This window comes from Marmota flaviventris, chromosome 5 (assembly GCF_047511675.1).
Source record: "Marmota flaviventris isolate mMarFla1 chromosome 5, mMarFla1.hap1, whole genome shotgun sequence".
Lineage (NCBI taxonomy): Eukaryota > Metazoa > Chordata > Mammalia > Rodentia > Sciuridae > Marmota > Marmota flaviventris.
Window position 1 is genome coordinate 36,040,858 of NC_092502.1, and position 18,473 is coordinate 36,059,330.

General features: G+C 33.6%; 1 protein-coding gene across 6 annotated transcripts in view; it reads right to left on the reverse strand.

Moving 5' to 3' along the window:
* Cnot6 (CCR4-NOT transcription complex subunit 6) overlaps window positions 1-18,473 on the reverse strand; it is a 78,135-nt gene that overhangs the window by 6,283 nt on the left and 53,379 nt on the right. For 2 of the 6 annotated variants that reach the window (XM_071612141.1, XM_071612138.1), the window contains exons 3-11: window positions 16,909-17,095; window positions 15,011-15,096; window positions 6,823-6,927; window positions 6,671-6,739; window positions 5,224-5,396; window positions 4,521-4,675; window positions 3,765-3,919; window positions 2,440-2,670; window positions 126-328 (exon numbers count right to left, since the gene is read on the reverse strand). In XM_071612141.1, the coding sequence (XP_071468242.1) occupies window positions 126-328; window positions 2,440-2,670; window positions 3,765-3,919; window positions 4,521-4,675; window positions 5,224-5,396; window positions 6,671-6,739; window positions 6,823-6,927; window positions 15,011-15,096; window positions 16,909-17,095 (1,364 nt within the window). The remainder of the gene's footprint in view (window positions 1-125; window positions 329-2,439; window positions 2,671-3,764; window positions 3,920-4,520; window positions 4,676-5,223; window positions 5,397-6,670; window positions 6,740-6,822; window positions 6,928-15,010; window positions 15,097-16,908; window positions 17,096-18,473) is intronic. The other 4 variants (XM_027953343.2, XM_071612139.1, XM_027953344.2 and 1 more) reach the window with 4 other exon arrangements.

Consider the following 18,473-nt stretch of genomic DNA (forward strand, 5'->3'; position numbering starts at 1 on the left):
TATTGCTTTCAAAGAATTTGCTTAATTCCAGTTTGAACACATACCTACATTTTAAAACTTACTGAAATGACAAGACTTGCTGGTAAAAGTGAGGTTTTTAAAAGCTTATGAATCTTAAGACACACCTTGAAATCAAATGTGTAATTTGTGTAAGGCATCAGGCCACTCTCATAGGCACTCTTTAACTTGAAACCATGAGTGATCCTTCCGTTGGTCATTCCATTCTTCCCATTGCAGCTGAAGTTTATAAGACTTTCATTATATCTCAGTTCCTTAAAGTCTTTATGATTTGTTTCTACTCCACCAGTGCTCAAATATTCTACAACACCTAAAATGAAGACGAACAAGGTTTCATTATTGTCAAGTATAACATACAGTGAGCAAAATATAATTTAAAAAGACCATGCAGAAAACAGAAATCAGTGGAGCAGAGTAAGGGAATTGAGGAGAAGAAAGAAGGGATAAGAAAGGGGAAAAATGGTGGAATGAATCTGATCAAACTTTCGTATGTACATATATGAATATACCACAATGAATTTTACCTTTATGTATGTCCACAATGTGCTAATTTTTTAAAAAAGCTATACAAATGAAATAGTTCAGTATAGTAGAGGAAGGGGAACAGAGGGAAGAAGGTGGGGATGAAAAAGGGAAGTACTAGTGGCAGAATTGGAGCAAATTATATTCCATGCTTGTATAATTATGTCAAAATGGACCCTAATATTATGTATAACTATAATGAACAAAAAATGCAATAGTAAAAAATTTTAAAAACCACTCACATTCCCACTTTCCATTTTTTTTCATTTGCCATAACTTGTCCTAATCCATTTTTATGTAGTTGTAATCATAGTACCAATATTTTGTACTTTGTTTTATTCATTAATAACTAGCTCACAAACAGATGTGCCTCCTAATTACCTTTAAAGGCTGTAAAAAAAACAATTGGGTTGGGGCTGAGGTTGTAGCTCAATGGTAGAGTGTTCACCTGACATGTGAGAGGCACTGGGTTCGATCCTCAGCACCATATAAAAATAAATAAATAAAATATGGTATTGTGTCCACCTACAACCCACCCCCACCCCCGCCAAAAAAAAGGGTTGGAGTCTAAACTAGTTCCTTGTTTTTCAAAATCCAGGTTATTGGCACTATTTAGAAAGAAAAAGATAACACCACGATCAACATCTTAGTACATAGGTTTTGCTTATGCTAACCTACTTCCAAGATAGTTAATCCTAATCTTGGGATTTTGTGTGTCATTTTATAATCCTGTCAATTATGAAAGAGAATGCCACCAGTTAATTACTGAGTTACTTCACCATCCTGGATACTATTTTTCGAATTTACTAAACATAAAATGCACTCTGCAAATATATTTTAATTTTCATGTAATTAGTTAGCAAGACTGGAATTTTCCCACATCTTTGCTATTGAAACACTGTACTTTTCTCTTCTTGCTTCTCAGATATTTTGTAGCTATTACAGAAGGCAGAAACATGTAGAGAAATTGCCAGAAAACAATCCTCAACTGCTTCAATAGCAGTATCCTGAGAGCCTGATGAGATGGACTAAGAATTACAGATCTTAGAAAACAAATATTAAGATTGTTTCTTTCTTCTTTGTGGCTCTTTTGTGATGGCAATAATGTGCTAAAAAAATTATCTATATAAAGGTGTATATTGTATGATAGTATAAACAAGGAGCTGAAACACAAAGAACAACAACAATGTCGTTTGCTATTCTAAAGGCTATGGTTTATTCTCTCTACCATCTTCAGGTAAACTATTTATTCAAGATCAGGCTTTCTGTACTCTTCTACTTTAGGATAAAGATCCTTGCTCTTTTTTATTAAGATTAATTGACTGTAAATAAAGGATCTCAATTCCCACCTGAAGTGGTATTATTTCAAAATAACAAGTTGAGTATACCTTACCCAAAATGCTTAGAACCAGAGTGTTTTAAATTTAAGATTCTGGATATCCACATATACATAATGATCCTGAGAACGGGACCCAAATCTAAACATAAAATTCACTTCTATTTTATGTACACCTGAAGGTTATTTTTCTAATATTTTAAATAACTGTGAGCATAAAACAAGGTTTCATGATGTAGAATTTTCCACTTGTGGCATCATGTCAGAGCTCAAAATTTTTGGATTCTGTGGCATTTCATATTTTTGGATGAGGGATGCTCAACCTATATCACTTATTCATCAAAGATGATTAATGTCCTCCCTCTTTAGGTTTCCCCAAATACTACCTTTTTCTTCCCCCAAAATGATTTTCCACTACACACACACAAAATTTAATACCTCCTCATGAATGCCACCACAAACTGAAATTTCATTTGGATTTAACTTGGAATTGTTAGAAACAATACATTATAAAAACATTTTAAGTCAAAAAACATTCATTCTACATAAAATAACATTCTTACCAGAGTCAGGCAAAGAATTAAGATCTGCACATAACACAAGTGGAATAGTTCCAAATTCTCCCAATGCATTGGATTTGAGACTTCGAGAAGCTTTATCAATAATGTTCTTTACTTCTGAGAGGAACATCATAGTTTGTACCAACTTTACATCAGAGTATTCAGGGTCCCAATGCATATGAGCATTAGCCACAAGAATAAGTTGTTTTTCTGTTCCAAGATGTGGCTTTCCAGCTACATTAGATAAAAAGGAAAAAAAAAAAAAACAGACAAAACCCTCCCATCAGCCCACAGATTCTTAGAATCTAAAAGCAAGTGATATATCTTAAGAGTCTCAGAATAGAAAAGAACCCTCAAATATATCTAATAATTTCCCACTTGATCAGTAACTATGCCATTCAACAAACCTTAGAAATAGATTATCTAAGCTTCAGGGCTGATACTTCCAACACAGTGTAAATTCACTATACACAAATAACCCATTCTTCCAACACAGTGCAAATTCACTATCTGTACACAAATAACCCATTCTATCTGGGATAGCTTGATTTTTAAATAGGTTTTTCCTCCTTGAAATATTTGGTTTTAGTTTATATGTCCTAAATTAAGCCTCTCAAAATTAAATGTAAATGCTCTTTCTTGAGTATGTTTTGAGGCACCCATTAAGGTCTTTCATATGTGCTATCCTTCCCATTAAATATCCCCAGTTCTAATTGTTCAAGTGACAGAAGCTTTAGTTTTCAACAGGACAATTACTCTAAATATACTTTAAAAAAATTTTTTTTAGTTGTTGATTTTTATTTTACTTATTTACATGTGGTGCTGAGAATTAAACTCAGTGCCTAACTCACGCCAGGCAAGTGCACTACCACTGAGACACAGCCCCAGCCCTTCTCAATATACTTTTAATTTGAAGTAAGTGGCCCATTTCCCAGAACTCAAGACCTTTAACATAATTATTATAAGTAGGCCAGGAAGAGAAGTTTAGGTTACAGAACTTCCTTGCTGATAAGAAATTATAAAATTCTTATCCCTGAGCAGTTATTTATTTTATATGAAAAATTCTTGGGAGCAAAAAATATATTTTTTTGACTTTATGTCTTTTCAAAGTTTGTAATAACTTTTCTGGGCAATGCTTTTTCATCTTACACTTTGTGGTAAAGATGTAAAGTATTTAGAAAAGACAAATTCTCACTGAGTTTCTTCAGGTGTTAAAAAAGATCATTAATACATAATATGATTTCTGCTATATTTCCTTTGGAAGATGTCTAATCAGCTCTATTATATTTTGAAGGTCAATTTTACAGGAAGTGAAAAAGGTCACTCACATGACATTTCAATCAATTCCTTTCGAAGTTCTAGCAGTACTGCAACTCCAATGTTATCTTTTGTCATGACTCTGTTCAGCATAGCTTCAGACCCTTCTGAATTTGCCATTGCTAGCTGATTAAATTCAACAGTGTGTTTCTGAACCAAAGTAAATCTAAAACAAAAACAAAAACACACAAACAAACATAGAATTGGGAGTATCAAGATATCAGCTTTGTGGGAAATGTAGTTCTCCCAAACTTCCTTAGGAGAAATAACAGCACTTAAATCACGATGGAAAATCTTCCACACATTTAGCACCAAGATTCCCAAATCCATTTAAAGTTGTTTTTCAGTCTGTTACTGATACATATAATACTTTGAAATACCTTTACAAATTAATGAAGTCAACTTTTGTTTAGGTTTCAGGTTGGAATATTCTAGTTTTTAATTTTTAAAACTATTTTGCAAAGTATGGATTTAATAATCCCTCTCATATCTTAGAGGGAATGTTAACTACACAGTGCTTCAATTAACAATTGGAGTTAAAGCCCTAGTAAACACCTGAAGAAACAACAGCACTTTAAATATGTTTCCAAAACAAGATTAATTTTGATGATTAAAAACAAAACCCCAAGTTAATATCGTTCTCTGAGCAATAATGAATGTGTTTTAATCTTTTATTTGCCAATTAATTTCTGCACCCTTAGCTCCCACCCTGCAAATATTGTGAACATTTTCGTAAAAAACAAACACACAAAAAAAGATGGACTTACTTTTCAGTCTTGAAGAATATTGCACAGCCATCAACATGTTTTCTTTCTTGTTCTGACATTGTCCTAGCTCGAGATTTAGGACTAAAGAATCCATTATAACCACGTTCTTTCAGTTCTACCAGAAAAAAACTGTAATATTGTTCTGTTTCAACCTCCTAAAAAATTGTAAACAGTAAAGTTACTTCACAAGACAAAATTAGCTCTACATATTAGCTCTGTAGTCACAGTTTGAAATCCTAAAGTAATTTTTTCAAAGGATTGAGATGCAGATTAAAGAGTAAAACATTTTTCCAATGTAATTTACCTGAAATCAACCAGAACAGATTTTATAAGTACCAAATGCCAAGGTCAATTCTTTGTTGTTTAGGAGTAACAAACGGAAAATGCATACTCCTATGCATATGAACAAGAATCAGAGAAATAGAAGAACTTCACAGATCTCAATTTCAGACTTATGAGACTCAAGTAACTTGCCTGAGATTGTTATTATAAGGGCTGAACTGAGAAGCCAAAGTTAGTGTATATAAGATTCAATCCTTTTCCCACTAGGACTGAATTATTATTCATGATAAATGGCAATATTTTAAAACCACTAAAGCTAGAATTTCAAATGTGTCAGTTTAATTTATTCCACTGTAATTGCTCCTTTTGTTGTCAATGCTGGGAGATTAATGAAATTTAAACACTCTTCTGTATGACTTACCTGAAGACTTATAATATCAGCATTGCAGCTCAAGATTTCTTGAATAATGGCCTTTTTCCTGTAGTCCCAATTTAGTGCCCATGATGGACAGTAGCCGTATAACTGCCGGGTCGCATATTTATCACAAAGAACATTATAGCACATGACAGAAAACAAGGCTGTAGGAAAGATAACTTTACTTATTCACACACGTGGCAGAAAAAAAAAAAAAAACAGAATTAATTTCAGTAATAGTTTACATTTAACATTTAAGTTTGATTTTATTCACTCAATCTATATTCATTAAAAAGCCATACAGACATGGTGGTGGTGGGGTATAAAGAATGGACAATGAAAGGACAGATATGTGAACAAGTCTGAATACAATGTGTGTGTTATTTTCTACAGAGGTATACACAAAAAGTTTGAAAACTAAAAGACTAAGATCAAGAGCCCTTCAAACTCTAAACCAAGATTCCTTAATTTTATACTCCTTCCACACCATTAATTATTAATGAAGAAAGTGGAAACTTGACAGGCAGTTTCCTTAACAGAAATGTCTAGTTTTCTTCCAAAAAGCAAATGTAGCCCCCTCAGAGAAATTTCAAGTTTCCCAGTGCACATAAAAGCTGTTTACACTGTAGTCTATTAAGAGTGCAATAGCATTATGTCTAAAAACAACACTGCACATAATAAAGAAATTTTTTTGCTAATAAATATCTAAGCTACTGGAAAAATGGCAATGATAGACTTGACAAGGAGTTGCCACAACCTTTAATTTGTTAAAAAAAAAAAAATGCAGTGTATCTGTGAAGCACAATAAAACAAAGTACAATGAAATGAGGTATGCCAGTACTGATTAATACAAAAGAGGAGGAGTATCATAAACCAAATCCTATTAGACATGCCATGGGAGCTGCTAAATTCTTTAAGGATTTACTTATCTTACAATATTACAATGTCACATATATTGGAACGTATTAGGATTTGTAAATTTCCAACACAGAAATATTTCTGTGTGGTTATTACAATTAATTTAATTGATACTTTGTATCTTAATAATGGCACTACTAAAATTATGGGCGAGGGACTGGGCTATGCACCAAAGGATGTTTAGCAGTATCCCTGGTTTCTTCTACCCACTAGAAACAAGTAGCACTTACCCTAATTTTGCTAATCAAAATTGTCCCCACGCATTGCTAAATGTGCCCTTGGAAAATGAAATTGCCCCCATTTGAGAAGTACTGCATGGCAGTATATTTATTATAGCTTATATACAGAGAGGCCAGATAAATAAGAATTAAATTTCTATCTTGGCTATTATCTTGGTTATTAAGTCTTTATTATTACCCCCCAAACCAAATCAAAAAAAGTTCTGACTTAACACTACCCATAATCTAACGCATGCCCCAAATACTGTTAGGCTTATAGAGACAAATAAAAAGAGATAAGAAATAAGGATACCAACCAGTTGGCCTTGTTCTATCTGGTTCTTGCAACATAATCCAAGATCTTGGAGGTGGTTGTTCTGTTGAAACTAGTTGAATATAAAAAATATGAAATCAAGCAATATTCTTAAATGTCTTCCTAATAAAAAGGTTGAAACAAGTGACCACTTACTTCTTTTTGCAGTACCTGACAAATTATCAAGCAAATAATTCAGTAGCCTTTTTGTTCCATCTGGTTCCTGATAGAGGTTCAATATATCTTGGGTAAGTGGATTTCCTGAATATGTAAACGAAACCAAGATAAGTATAAAAATATTTCAAAATTATCTGATATTATTGTTACTAGTAACCTACCAAACTATAGAAAAGATTGTTTTTTCAGGTTTTGATGTGAAAATAAAAATTTCTACCATGTTATACAGAGGTACTAAAAAAATTTTATTATTAATGATTTGATGCTAATCTGGAATTGCTCGACACGGGGCCCAGTGGCCTACACCTGTAATCCCTGTTAATCAGGAGGCTAAGGGAGGAGGATCCTAAGTTTAAGGACAGCCTCAACAACTTGGTGAGACCCTGTGTCAAAAAATAAAGAGGCTGAGGATGTAGTTTAGTGGTAAAAACACTCCTAGATTCAATCCCCAGTACCAAAAATTTTAAAATAAAATAGAATTGTTTTAATAACGCTCTGTACCTGACCCTGCCTCATCAACACTTTCAGTAACGGAGATGGTTACAATGATCTAAAGTGAATGGTACAGGTTGGGAAGAAGGAACAGAGAAGGGAAAGATGACAACTACTATCACAAATTAAAGAAATCAAAATTCAAGAATGCCATAAACTGTTGGTTTCAAGAAAACATCTTAATCGCAAATACAAGTACTACACAAAGTTTTTAAAAACCCTACTGAACTAAGTAACAAGATGGGGCAGATTGCTTTAAAACCTAACCTACTAAGGAATGGGAAAATATCTGGGGCCAGGGCCATGAGCCATTTGTAAATTCAACAACTGTTATGCAAATGCCAAAAATAAAAACAAACAAAATGACTTAAAAGTAACTTCAAGAGCTGCAAATCCTCTCAGAATAACTTCTTAAGTACAAATGAGAACTATAGCACAATGCAGTGTTTTAACCAGCCAAGTTCCTATTCATGCTACACAAGTAGTATGTGTTATTTTGGAGCCACAGCTCACATAACACAGACTAGAAAATCTAGACTGAAGACAGCAGATAAAATTATCAATGATCTTAACTATTAACTACATCAAGTAAAGAAGAATGAAAGGATACTTATATCAGAATCATCACAGCCCACAGGAAAAAAAATGGCTTTTCACCCATTCTCTTGTGAATACTAGAATCAGAAGGCAGAATGGGGACAAATGGATAGGATCTAACAGGAAAGTCTAATTCAGAAGACACTGGTAAGTATTAGAAGTATTTAAGGTGAAGTACGCTAGCCTGTGAGGTAGCAGAATATCACTCAAAGAAGCTGGATTACATCATGGGAAAAAAAATGGCAAAGTTACTTGACCTTTAGGATCTCTTCCAGTTTTAAGATTTAGGATTCTAAAAATTATAAAAGTAAAGATGTGCTATTTTAAGTACAAAGTATGTCTTTGCAAAAAAGAGTATACAAAGAACTCAAAAAATTAGACAATAAGAGAACAAACAACCCAATCAACAAATGGGCCAAGGACCTGAACAGACACTTCTCAGAGGAGGACATACAATCAATCAACAAGTACATGAAAAAATGCTCACCATCTCTAGCTGTCAGAGAAATGCAAATCAAAACCACCCTAAGATACCATCTCACTCCAGTTAGATTGGCAGCCATTATGAAGTCAAACAACAACAAGTGCTGGCGAGGATGCGGGGAAAAGGGTACACTTGTACACTGCTGGTGGGACTGCAAATTGGTGCAGCCAATTTGGAAAGCAGTATGGAGATTTCTTGGAAAGCTGGGAATGGAGCCACCATTTGACCCAGCTATTCCCCTTCTCGGTCTATTCTCTAAAGACCTAAAAAGAGCATGCTACAGGGACACTGCTACATCGATGTTCATAGCAGCACAATTCACAATAGCAAGACTGTGGAACCAACCTAGATGCCCTTCAATAGATGAATGGATAAAAAAAATGTGGCATTTATACACAATGGAGTATTACTCTGCATTAAAAAATGACAAAATCATAGAATTTACAGGGAAATGGATGGCACTAGAGCAGATTATGCTAAGTGAAGCTAGCCAATCCCTAAAAAACAAATGCCAAATGTCTTCTTTGATATAAGGAGAGTAACTAAGAACAGAGTAGGATCGAAGAGCACGAGAAGAAGATTAACATTAAACAGGGATGAGAGGTGGGAGGGAAAGGGAGAGAGAAGGGAAATTGCATGGAAATGGAAGGTCCCTCAGAGTTATACAAAAGTACATACAAGAGGAAGTGAGGGGAAAGGGAAAAATAATACAAGGGGGACAAATGAATGTCAGTAGAGGGGGCAGAGAGAGAAGAGGGGAGGGGAGGGGAGGGAGGGGGGATAGTAGAGGATAGGAAAGGCAGCAGAACACAACAGACACTAGTATGGCAATATGTAAATCAATGGATGTGTAACTGATGTAATTCTGCAATCTGTATATGGGGTAAAAATGGGAGCTCATAACCCACTTGAATCAAAGTGTGAAATATGATATATCAAGAACTATGTAATGTTTTGAACAGCCAACAATAAAAAATTAAAAAAAAAAAAAAAAGGCAGGAGTGCCATGTTCTCAGAAGTACACAAATTTTATTTCTACTACAGCAATTTTATATTTCCACTTGGTCATATCCTATAAATTATAAGAATCCTTTGTTAAATATATCTTGAGAAAATTATGCCAAGCAAAAACTTCTCAGTCTAGGTAAAGCAGCCTATTTCAACAAGATGTATACGTATTATATTACTATCTAATGTAAAAAATGTAGATAGAGGTAACCACCAACTCTGAATCTCTCTCCTGAAATCCTTCTTTATAAATTAAAAACTATCCCCAAACAAACATCTATTTATGACTCTAATAAATACAACTGAAACCCATGGTGCCATTTCCCCCAATGTGTTTGCTTTTTGGAATTCCTTTTTTGTAATAGTGGGGACTAAGCTCAGGGATTTACACACCAAGCTATATTCCCAGCCTGTTTTAAGATTTTATTTTTGAGAGAGGGTCTTGCTAAATTGTAGGCTAGCACTGAATTTGCAATTCTCCTCCCTCAGTCTCCTGAGAAACTAGGAATATAGGTATCCATCACTGTACCTGCTTCATTTTTTGAAATTCCTTTAAATTTAAAATTAATCTGCTCTTTACAACTTGGAAAAAGAAAATAATTTTCATAGGATAAAGATAACACCACCACCACCAAACTTCTGCAATTAAAACATGACATTGCCTCCTTAGAAGTAGGGAACAAATATAAGTGAGAGAAGTTGCTTCAGGGTGAATGGAATAAATATATTTTTCCCTATTCCTCCTACAAAGTACAATTAAAAACCACGCATATGTAATGTGGAACAAATATAAGATTCTGAAACTTGGAGAGAAGACAGAATGACCAGACATCTCAGGACCTGAAGAATGACACAATGACTGAAACTGAAAGAAGAATGGATAAATCTACAATTACAGTAGAAGACTTTAATGTCCCTCTCTCAACAACTGAAATAAGTAGACAAAAACTCGATTCAACAATATATGCTCTCACCTCAAGAACCTAGAGACAAAGAGTAAAATAAACTCAAAGAAGGAAGGAATCTTTTAAAAGAGCTATTACTTTGGGGGGAAAAAAAATCAATAAAATTGACAAACTACTAGCAAGACTGGCAAGGAAAAAAGACAGAAATTAACAATATCACAAGTGAAATGGAATATCACTATAGACCCTGCAGAAATCAAAATGATAAGAGTATTTTCCACAAACGACTCTACCTACATACATTTAATGACATAGATGAAAGGGAACACTTCCTCAAAAAAAACAAACTGTCAAAACTTACCCATCAAATGCGATTTTATATATATATATATATATATATATATATATATATATATATATATATATCACACACACACACACACACACACAAACACATACATACATACACACACAATGGAATATTATTCAGTCAATAAGAATGACTATGACATTTGTCAGTAAATGGGTGGACCTAGAAACTATCATGTAAAGTAAAATAAGCCAATCCTCCCAAACCAAAAGTTGAATGTTTTCTCAGATATGTGGAAGCTAACTCCCAATCAGTGGGGGAGGAGAATAGAAGTTCAGTGGAGTAGATAAAGGAGAATGAAGGGAAGGGAGGGCAGATGGGACAAGGAAAGATAGTAGAATGAATCTGACATAACTTTCCTATGTACATCTATGAAGATACCACAGTGAATCTCACTGTGTCAAGTACCTCCACAAGAAATTAATTTAAAAATAACTATGAATAAATGTCAGAGAGATTAATTGCAGGAAGGAAGTAGGGAATGGGAAGAGAGAAAGAGAAAGAAAGGTACTGGGGACTGAATTAGAACAAGATATATTCCATGTTTAATAATTAGAACAAAATGGAGTCTACTCTTACGTATAAGTTAAAAAAACCAATAAAAAATGTTGATATAAGTTTCTAAAAAAAAAAACTTACCCATCATGAAACAGGTAAACTGAATAGACCTACAGTTACTAAGAAAATTATTTTAAAAGCTATTAAAGAAGAGTTCTTCAGTCCCACATGTTTTTATGGAGAAATTCTATAAAATATTTATATGAGTTAACATGGATTCCACAGAATCTCATCCAGAAAACAGAGGATAACGGAACACTTTCTCATTCATTACACGAAGCTAATATTTTCCTGACACCAAAAGACAAGCTACACGAGACAAAATATGTATGAACCACTTATTCAATAAATGACATATATCTAGAAAACAGTTAAAAAAAACCAATCCAATTAAAACATGAGCAAACACAAGAAGAAATATTTCAGAGAGGAAAAACTACAGATGACAAGCGCACGCAAAGGTGTTTACTATCTATGTCTATGTGCAGTGGGATGGAGAAGTACTGGAGCTCTGCCATTGGGTCTTTTTTTTATATTTTATTTTGAAATGGGGACTTGTGATCTTCCTGCCTCAGCTTCCTGAGTTGCTGGGATTACAGGTGTGCCCAGATGATGTTCACTATCTTTAGCCACCATGGAAATGCAAATTAAACCCACAAGATATGATGACATAAACAATCAGAATGACGAAAATAAGAATAATGAAAATATCAAATGCTGATGAGGATGCTGAGAAACTGAATTGCCTATATGCTACTGGTAGGAAATGTAAAATAGTACTGTCTGAACAGTTTCAATAGATAGTTAAACCATGAGACATTAAAATACAATGAAATACTACAAACCAATATAAAAGAACACACTATTAACAAACAAAAACCTGATGAATAACTTGAATAAAAGCAAGTCAACTTGAAAGATTTCATACAGTGGGATTCCATTTATGTAACATTCTTGAAGCAAAATTACTGAAGTGGAGATCATATCACTGGTTGTTAGAAGTGAAGGAGTTGGGGTGAAAAGAAAGTGAGCATGGCTATAAAAGAGAAACATGAGGGATCTCTTGATGATGAAAATGTTCTATATTTTAATTATATAATTATGGGGTACAATGTGATGTTTCAATACATGCATATGTTGTGGGATGATCAAATCAGGCTAATTAACATCTACCATCTCAAATACTTATTTCTATATGGAAAGAAAATTGAAAACACTTTTTTTTTTTTTTTGGTGCCAAGATCCGAGATTGAATGAAAATGCATTGTTTTAGCTATTTTGAAATACATTATTAGTTATGATCACCATGCTACTCAGTAGATCACCTGTCTATCTGAACACCACCCTCCTCAGCTGCCCGGCCTCTGGTAACCACCACTCTGGCCTTTGAGTTCAACAATTTTTAGTTTCATATGTAAATTATTTGTTCCTTTGTACCTCTCATTTCACAAAATTTTCTTCTGCTTGTGATATTGCACTATAGTTTTAAAAGGTACTGTTAGGAGGAAACATGTGAAGGGTACAAGGATTATTCTGCATTACTTCTTACGAGTGCATGTAAATCTATAAATATATTAAAATAAAAAGCTTAGATTAAAACAAAAAGTAAATGAGCACCTAAGGTCACAGTCCTGTGTTTTACTGTTGCAAAATTTTAAAGAATATGGAAAAACGAGAGGGAGTTAAAAAAGTGAAACATGGTAACTCTACATGATCAAATTTAAAGACAATGGTATAAACTGATTCATGAAGCAGAAATACTTTGCCTCTGGAAGAATGTATAATATAGCAAATAGACATCACTCTGTGCTATGATACAACATTTAATCTTTTCCAAATAATAGGACACCTGTGAATCAATAATAAACTTTTAGAGAGAGTAAGGATGACATAACTACTTTAAGATGTAGCTGGCACAGAAATCTGTGAAAAGATAACTAATATTCAGGCAGACTTATGTAACACAGTTCAAAAGGATGTCTAAAATTAAAAAAAAAAAAAAAAAAAAGTCCAGATAACACTGTTATCTCCAAGGAAGAAACAAAAGCATAGGTGTAAAACATGAAATAGTAAAGGATCTTTTTGGAATGAAAGAGCAAGAGATTATCAAGAACAAAGCGGCCATAAAAGAGTGCACTGTCCTTCCCATAGTTTAGTTTCAGGAGTTTCATACACATTAATTGATGACTGATAACCAGACCTTTAAATAAAGTTTGCAAATTTTTAAGTTTTTTTAAGTCAGATGCTGTGAGGTTATAAACTCCTGAACTGGAAGGACATACAAAAGACTTGAAGAGGAACAGAGAAGGCTTCAACATTCTCTAATGTTCTATTTCTTTAGCATTAAAAAATTAGCATAAGCTGGGCATGGTGGTGCACACCTGTAATCCTAGCAACTTGGGAGGCTGAGGCAGAAGGATTTGAGACCAGGCTCAGCAACTAGTGAGGCTTTAAGTAACTAAGCAAGACCCTGTCTCTGAATAAGAAAGAAAAAGGATTGGGGATGTGACTCAGTGGTTAAGCACTCCTGGGTTCAATTCCTAATATCAAAAACAAAAGTAATACTAATCAGCACAAAAGTTAACAATATATTAATAGTTAATTCTGATATTCAGAATACTAATGCACTATACTACACTTTTCTGCGCTTCAATTTTAAAAACAGAATGTAAAGAAAAAGTTAGGCTGAAAGATATAACAGAAAAAGGTACCTTCAGCTTACATTTCACTTTAATTTTAAGAAGCCTCAGTCAGTCCAGCCCACACATAAAACTTATTTCCCAAAGAACCATTTACAAAGTTGATGTTTAATGAATATGATTTCATATATGCTGTAAATATTTTATTAGTATTTTTTCACTTCAGAGTTTATTAGTGACCTTTGTTTTGGGAAGAAGTTGTAGGGTAGGTTGTCCACACCTACCCAAAACTGGTGAAGAATCACTTACTGTGGTTACAAAAAAAAAAAAAAAAAAAATTAAGTTTTGTGTATCCACACCTACCCAAAACTGGTGAAGAATCACTTAATGTGGTTACAAAAAAAAAAAAAAAAAATTAAGTTTTTGACATATTGTTAAAATTTGACTTTTAATCTTGCTGGCTTAAAAAAAATTCATAATAGTTCTTGATGGATCAATTATGCCCGGGTTTCTAATGTATTAATCAAGTCCTTATAAATTAAATTTTAAAAAATACCCTCAGATTCTCACCTGCATTAGTAGATCCCAATGGTCAAAATTTTTCTGTAGTGCTTTATCAGAGTCTCCAGTTTTTGAGATATGAGCACAACTTTAAAAAGGTGTTTATGACACCATGAAATACTTTTTTTAAGTATGAACTTAGACATGTATCAACAGGACAGAGTTGATTTAAAAAAAGAGGCTAGAAGAGCAAACTAGTTTGGGCTAGGAGCAAAAATGAACACAAAACTAGCAGACAATCTATAGCTAAACAGACGAATGAGAAAGCCATTGGGATGCATCTAAGAAACTAATGGTATTTGAGAAAAAGTAGGCTTGGAGGAAATAAAAAATTCCGTGGTAAAAGGATTCTCTTCTGGCTTTTTTTTTTTATTATTATTGTAAATGGACACAATACCTTTATTTATTTATTTTTATATAGTGCTTAGGATAGAACCCAGTGCCTCACAGCAAGCGCTCTACCACTGAGCTACAACCCTAGCCCCTCTTATGGCTTCTTTAGATTCCAAGACATACATAAAAACTAAAAGAAGCACAAATATGGAAGTCATACCTTTTAGGCCTAAAGTCTGCAACTGAAACAGTTTTCCCAGCTCAAAAGGTAGAACTCGTAACAGGTTGTTATTTAAATGGAGCTCCCTGTTGATGTAAAAATTCCAGGAAGTCAGAAGACATATTTTACCTTTAACAGTTAAGATTAACAATGTAACTTCTAGGAAACTAAGTATCTAAGAACAACAAAAGTTTTATATTTTATTCTAAATATCTAAATTGGGCTTCTCCAGCCATATGAGGTTTAAAAAAAAAAAATTACCACGAACCAAATTTGTAAAATACAGAAAACAATGAATTACTAGAAAAATTAAGGAAAAATGGGCAGATGTATAAAAAAATTCCTCTCAAACACAGTATTTATCTCATTGCAGACTGGAAACGCACAGCTTACAAACTTACCCAAGTCCACAGACTATAGTGAATAGTCTAGCACATGTGTGGTCTACTAAGCAAGTTTAAGACAGTGGAAATGATTAAGCCTAACATGTGCATTGTTACAAGAGAACTAAAATGATCATGGAGTGCCAATTCAAATGAGAATAACAAGTTTATGGTTATTAGTTTTCTAAATTTACTGAAGTTTCACTTTAGAAATAAAAGCAGCTAATGAGTAGTTTAATGATTTGTTTTGCATAGAAAACCACATTATAAATATCATAGGAATCTTTAAAAGGGAAGAAAACAACCAGAGACCCAATACTGAGATACTGATGATTTCCTATATTGAGTTTTATTTGTCACATTTTAAGTGTGAAGAGAACTACTTTTACAATCCTTGCTGAAATTTAAATGAACCTTGGTTACACACTGATAAACCAGAGGTCTGTGAAGCCATAAATTCAACAAGAAAAACTAGTTCTGAACAATTGATTCCTGTTTATTTCCAAATACATTACATGGGAAAAGAGTTCCTGTAAGTTAATGTGTTACAGCATAAAATTCAATAATTAAGCCTAGAAAAATGCCAGCAGTGAATTGTTCTAGAACAGATAAGATTTCCTGTTAACCCCTTTCCACAATTTCTTGGATAATAATTTATTGATCAAAACATGTATTTAATCCACAGATTAAATTACAGAGACTACTATATAATCCTTGACATTTTTATCTGGACTAAGAGCAATTTAGAGGCAAATAAACTTCCACAAAGTCCTCATTTCTCTTTACTAGAAAGCAGTACAAAAGCCAGGGAAAAAGGGCAGGTAAATAGGAATTAACTCAACAGTTGGAATGTGGCTTTATATTTAACTTGGGTAGATCTGATATACCTTATTTTAAAAAGGTAATGAAAAATAGCAATTACCATATGTTAAAATATGGTGTAGGCAGGGTGTTAGTAGCTTTTTACTCATTATCTCAGATAAACCTTATCTCAGTTTAAGACGCATGCCTGTAAATGGCAAAGTCAAGATTCAAACCTGAATTCTGACTCCAAATCCTATCTACCATACTGCAAGGACTTCAAATTGAATAACTAATTCTAGTTTCTTTCATGTCCAGACTTTACATAAAAGCCCTGGGGTGGCAAAAAAGGTCTAATTGGCAATGTTACCTAGACCCAGTGTTAAGGATGATATGAGAAAATACAAGTGCCTTATGGTTACTAACTTCACTTTGTAAAAAAAAAAAATAATAATAATAATAATAAAATTTTTTTTGGTTAAAATATAAAGCACATTACTCAAAACAGCAATAAAAATTTTTCAAGCAATGGATCTACTGAACTATTAGCCAGTTTTTAATTTTCTCAAAAAACTTTAATTAATAAAGAATACAGTTAATGTTTACTTTTATTGCAACACCATCAAATGGACAATCTTGTTTCCTAACAAAACAAATGCTATATTTTGTTTTAGGAGGTATATAGTTAATGTGTACTAAAATTCGTCTGCATACCTGAGTGATACCATGTTTCCGAGTTCTGCGGGTAAACTACGGATTTTATTAGAGGACAGGTCCAGATACACCAGATTGTGAAGCTTGGCAATGTCTGAAGGAATGCGGGACAGGGAATTGTCACTCAGATGCAAAGCTGTCAAGTGAGTTAGTGACCACAAAGATGAGCTTAAGCTTCTTACTTTTCCTGTAAGAGAAAAAAAATGTCAAGTATTATATAGTAGTCTTTATAATTTAATCTGTGGATTAAATACATATTTTGATCAACTTAAATTATTATCCAAGAAATTGTGGAAAGGGGTTAACAGGAAATCTTATCTACTCTAGAACAATTCACTGTTATCATTAAGTTATAAGCTCTCTACTTAGCAGATAAAAACAAAAACTTTAAAAGCATTGTATCAATATATTTATTTATTATTATTTTATCTTTTTTGGTACCAGGAATTGAACTTGGGATGCTGAGCCACTGAGCCACATGCCCAGCCCTTTTTAATTTTGTTTGTTTGTTTGTTTGTTTGTTTGAGACAAAGTACTTAGGGCCTTGCTGAACTGCTGAGGCTGGCTTTGAACTTGCCATTCCTCATGCCTTGACCTCTCAAACTGCTGGGATTACAGGCATGCGCCACCACATCCAGCTAGACTGTATGTTTTTAAAATACAATGGGCAAGAATGTGTCTTTAAAATGATCTCAGATGAGTGAAATATATGAATAATTTATGATAAATTCAACATCTGATCATGATTGATTTAGATTTATAGAAAATCAATTTCTAGTATCTCAGAAGCTGTTCTTATCTGTACTTCAGAAAATAATTTGCCTCAAAACAAAAACGAAAACAAAATATTCTCAGTCTAGATGAGTTTAAAATCAGAGGGTCCAAGCAAAGATTACTTCAAGAATCCATTAAGTAAACAAAATTTGTACTATGTAAAAACAAATATACTTGTCCAGTAATACTTCAGATACTAAGTTTAACTACAGAATCTAGTAGACATAGGATTTAACTAAAAACAGAATGACAACATCTTTTAATGCAATATTAAATCCGTACTTTGGCATTTCTTGATTAAGAGGTCATGTACAACTTGATAACTTTCTCTATAATCTCCTTAATGGTTCAAATTCTAATGTGAATGAAACAAACAGATGTGACAGAAATAGAGCTTTTGAGAACTGACTAATCCTCTGATGCCTTAAAAAACTTTGAGATTTCTAATCAAGGTGGAATAACAGGGACAACATATACCATCCCACCTGCAAAATTTACATTAGAAACCTACTGGTGTAGTAGAGTTATCCCTCTAAGGCAGGGAAACAAACTAGGTAGGCCCTATAGTAGTCTCAGTTAACTTCTTATTATAACAGGAAGAAGCAGAGCAGGGAGGGGGATTCCAGCTAGAGCACAGTGATCTCCCCAGTTCTGGAGAAAAGGTCCAGGGAAACCAAGGTGACTTAGAATTCAAGAAGGCAGTGTACTAGAGAGAAATGAACAAAAGTCTGTTGATGTGAAGAAGACCCCTCCCACAAGTTTTCAAGAAGGCTCCCTTCAAGCACTGATTA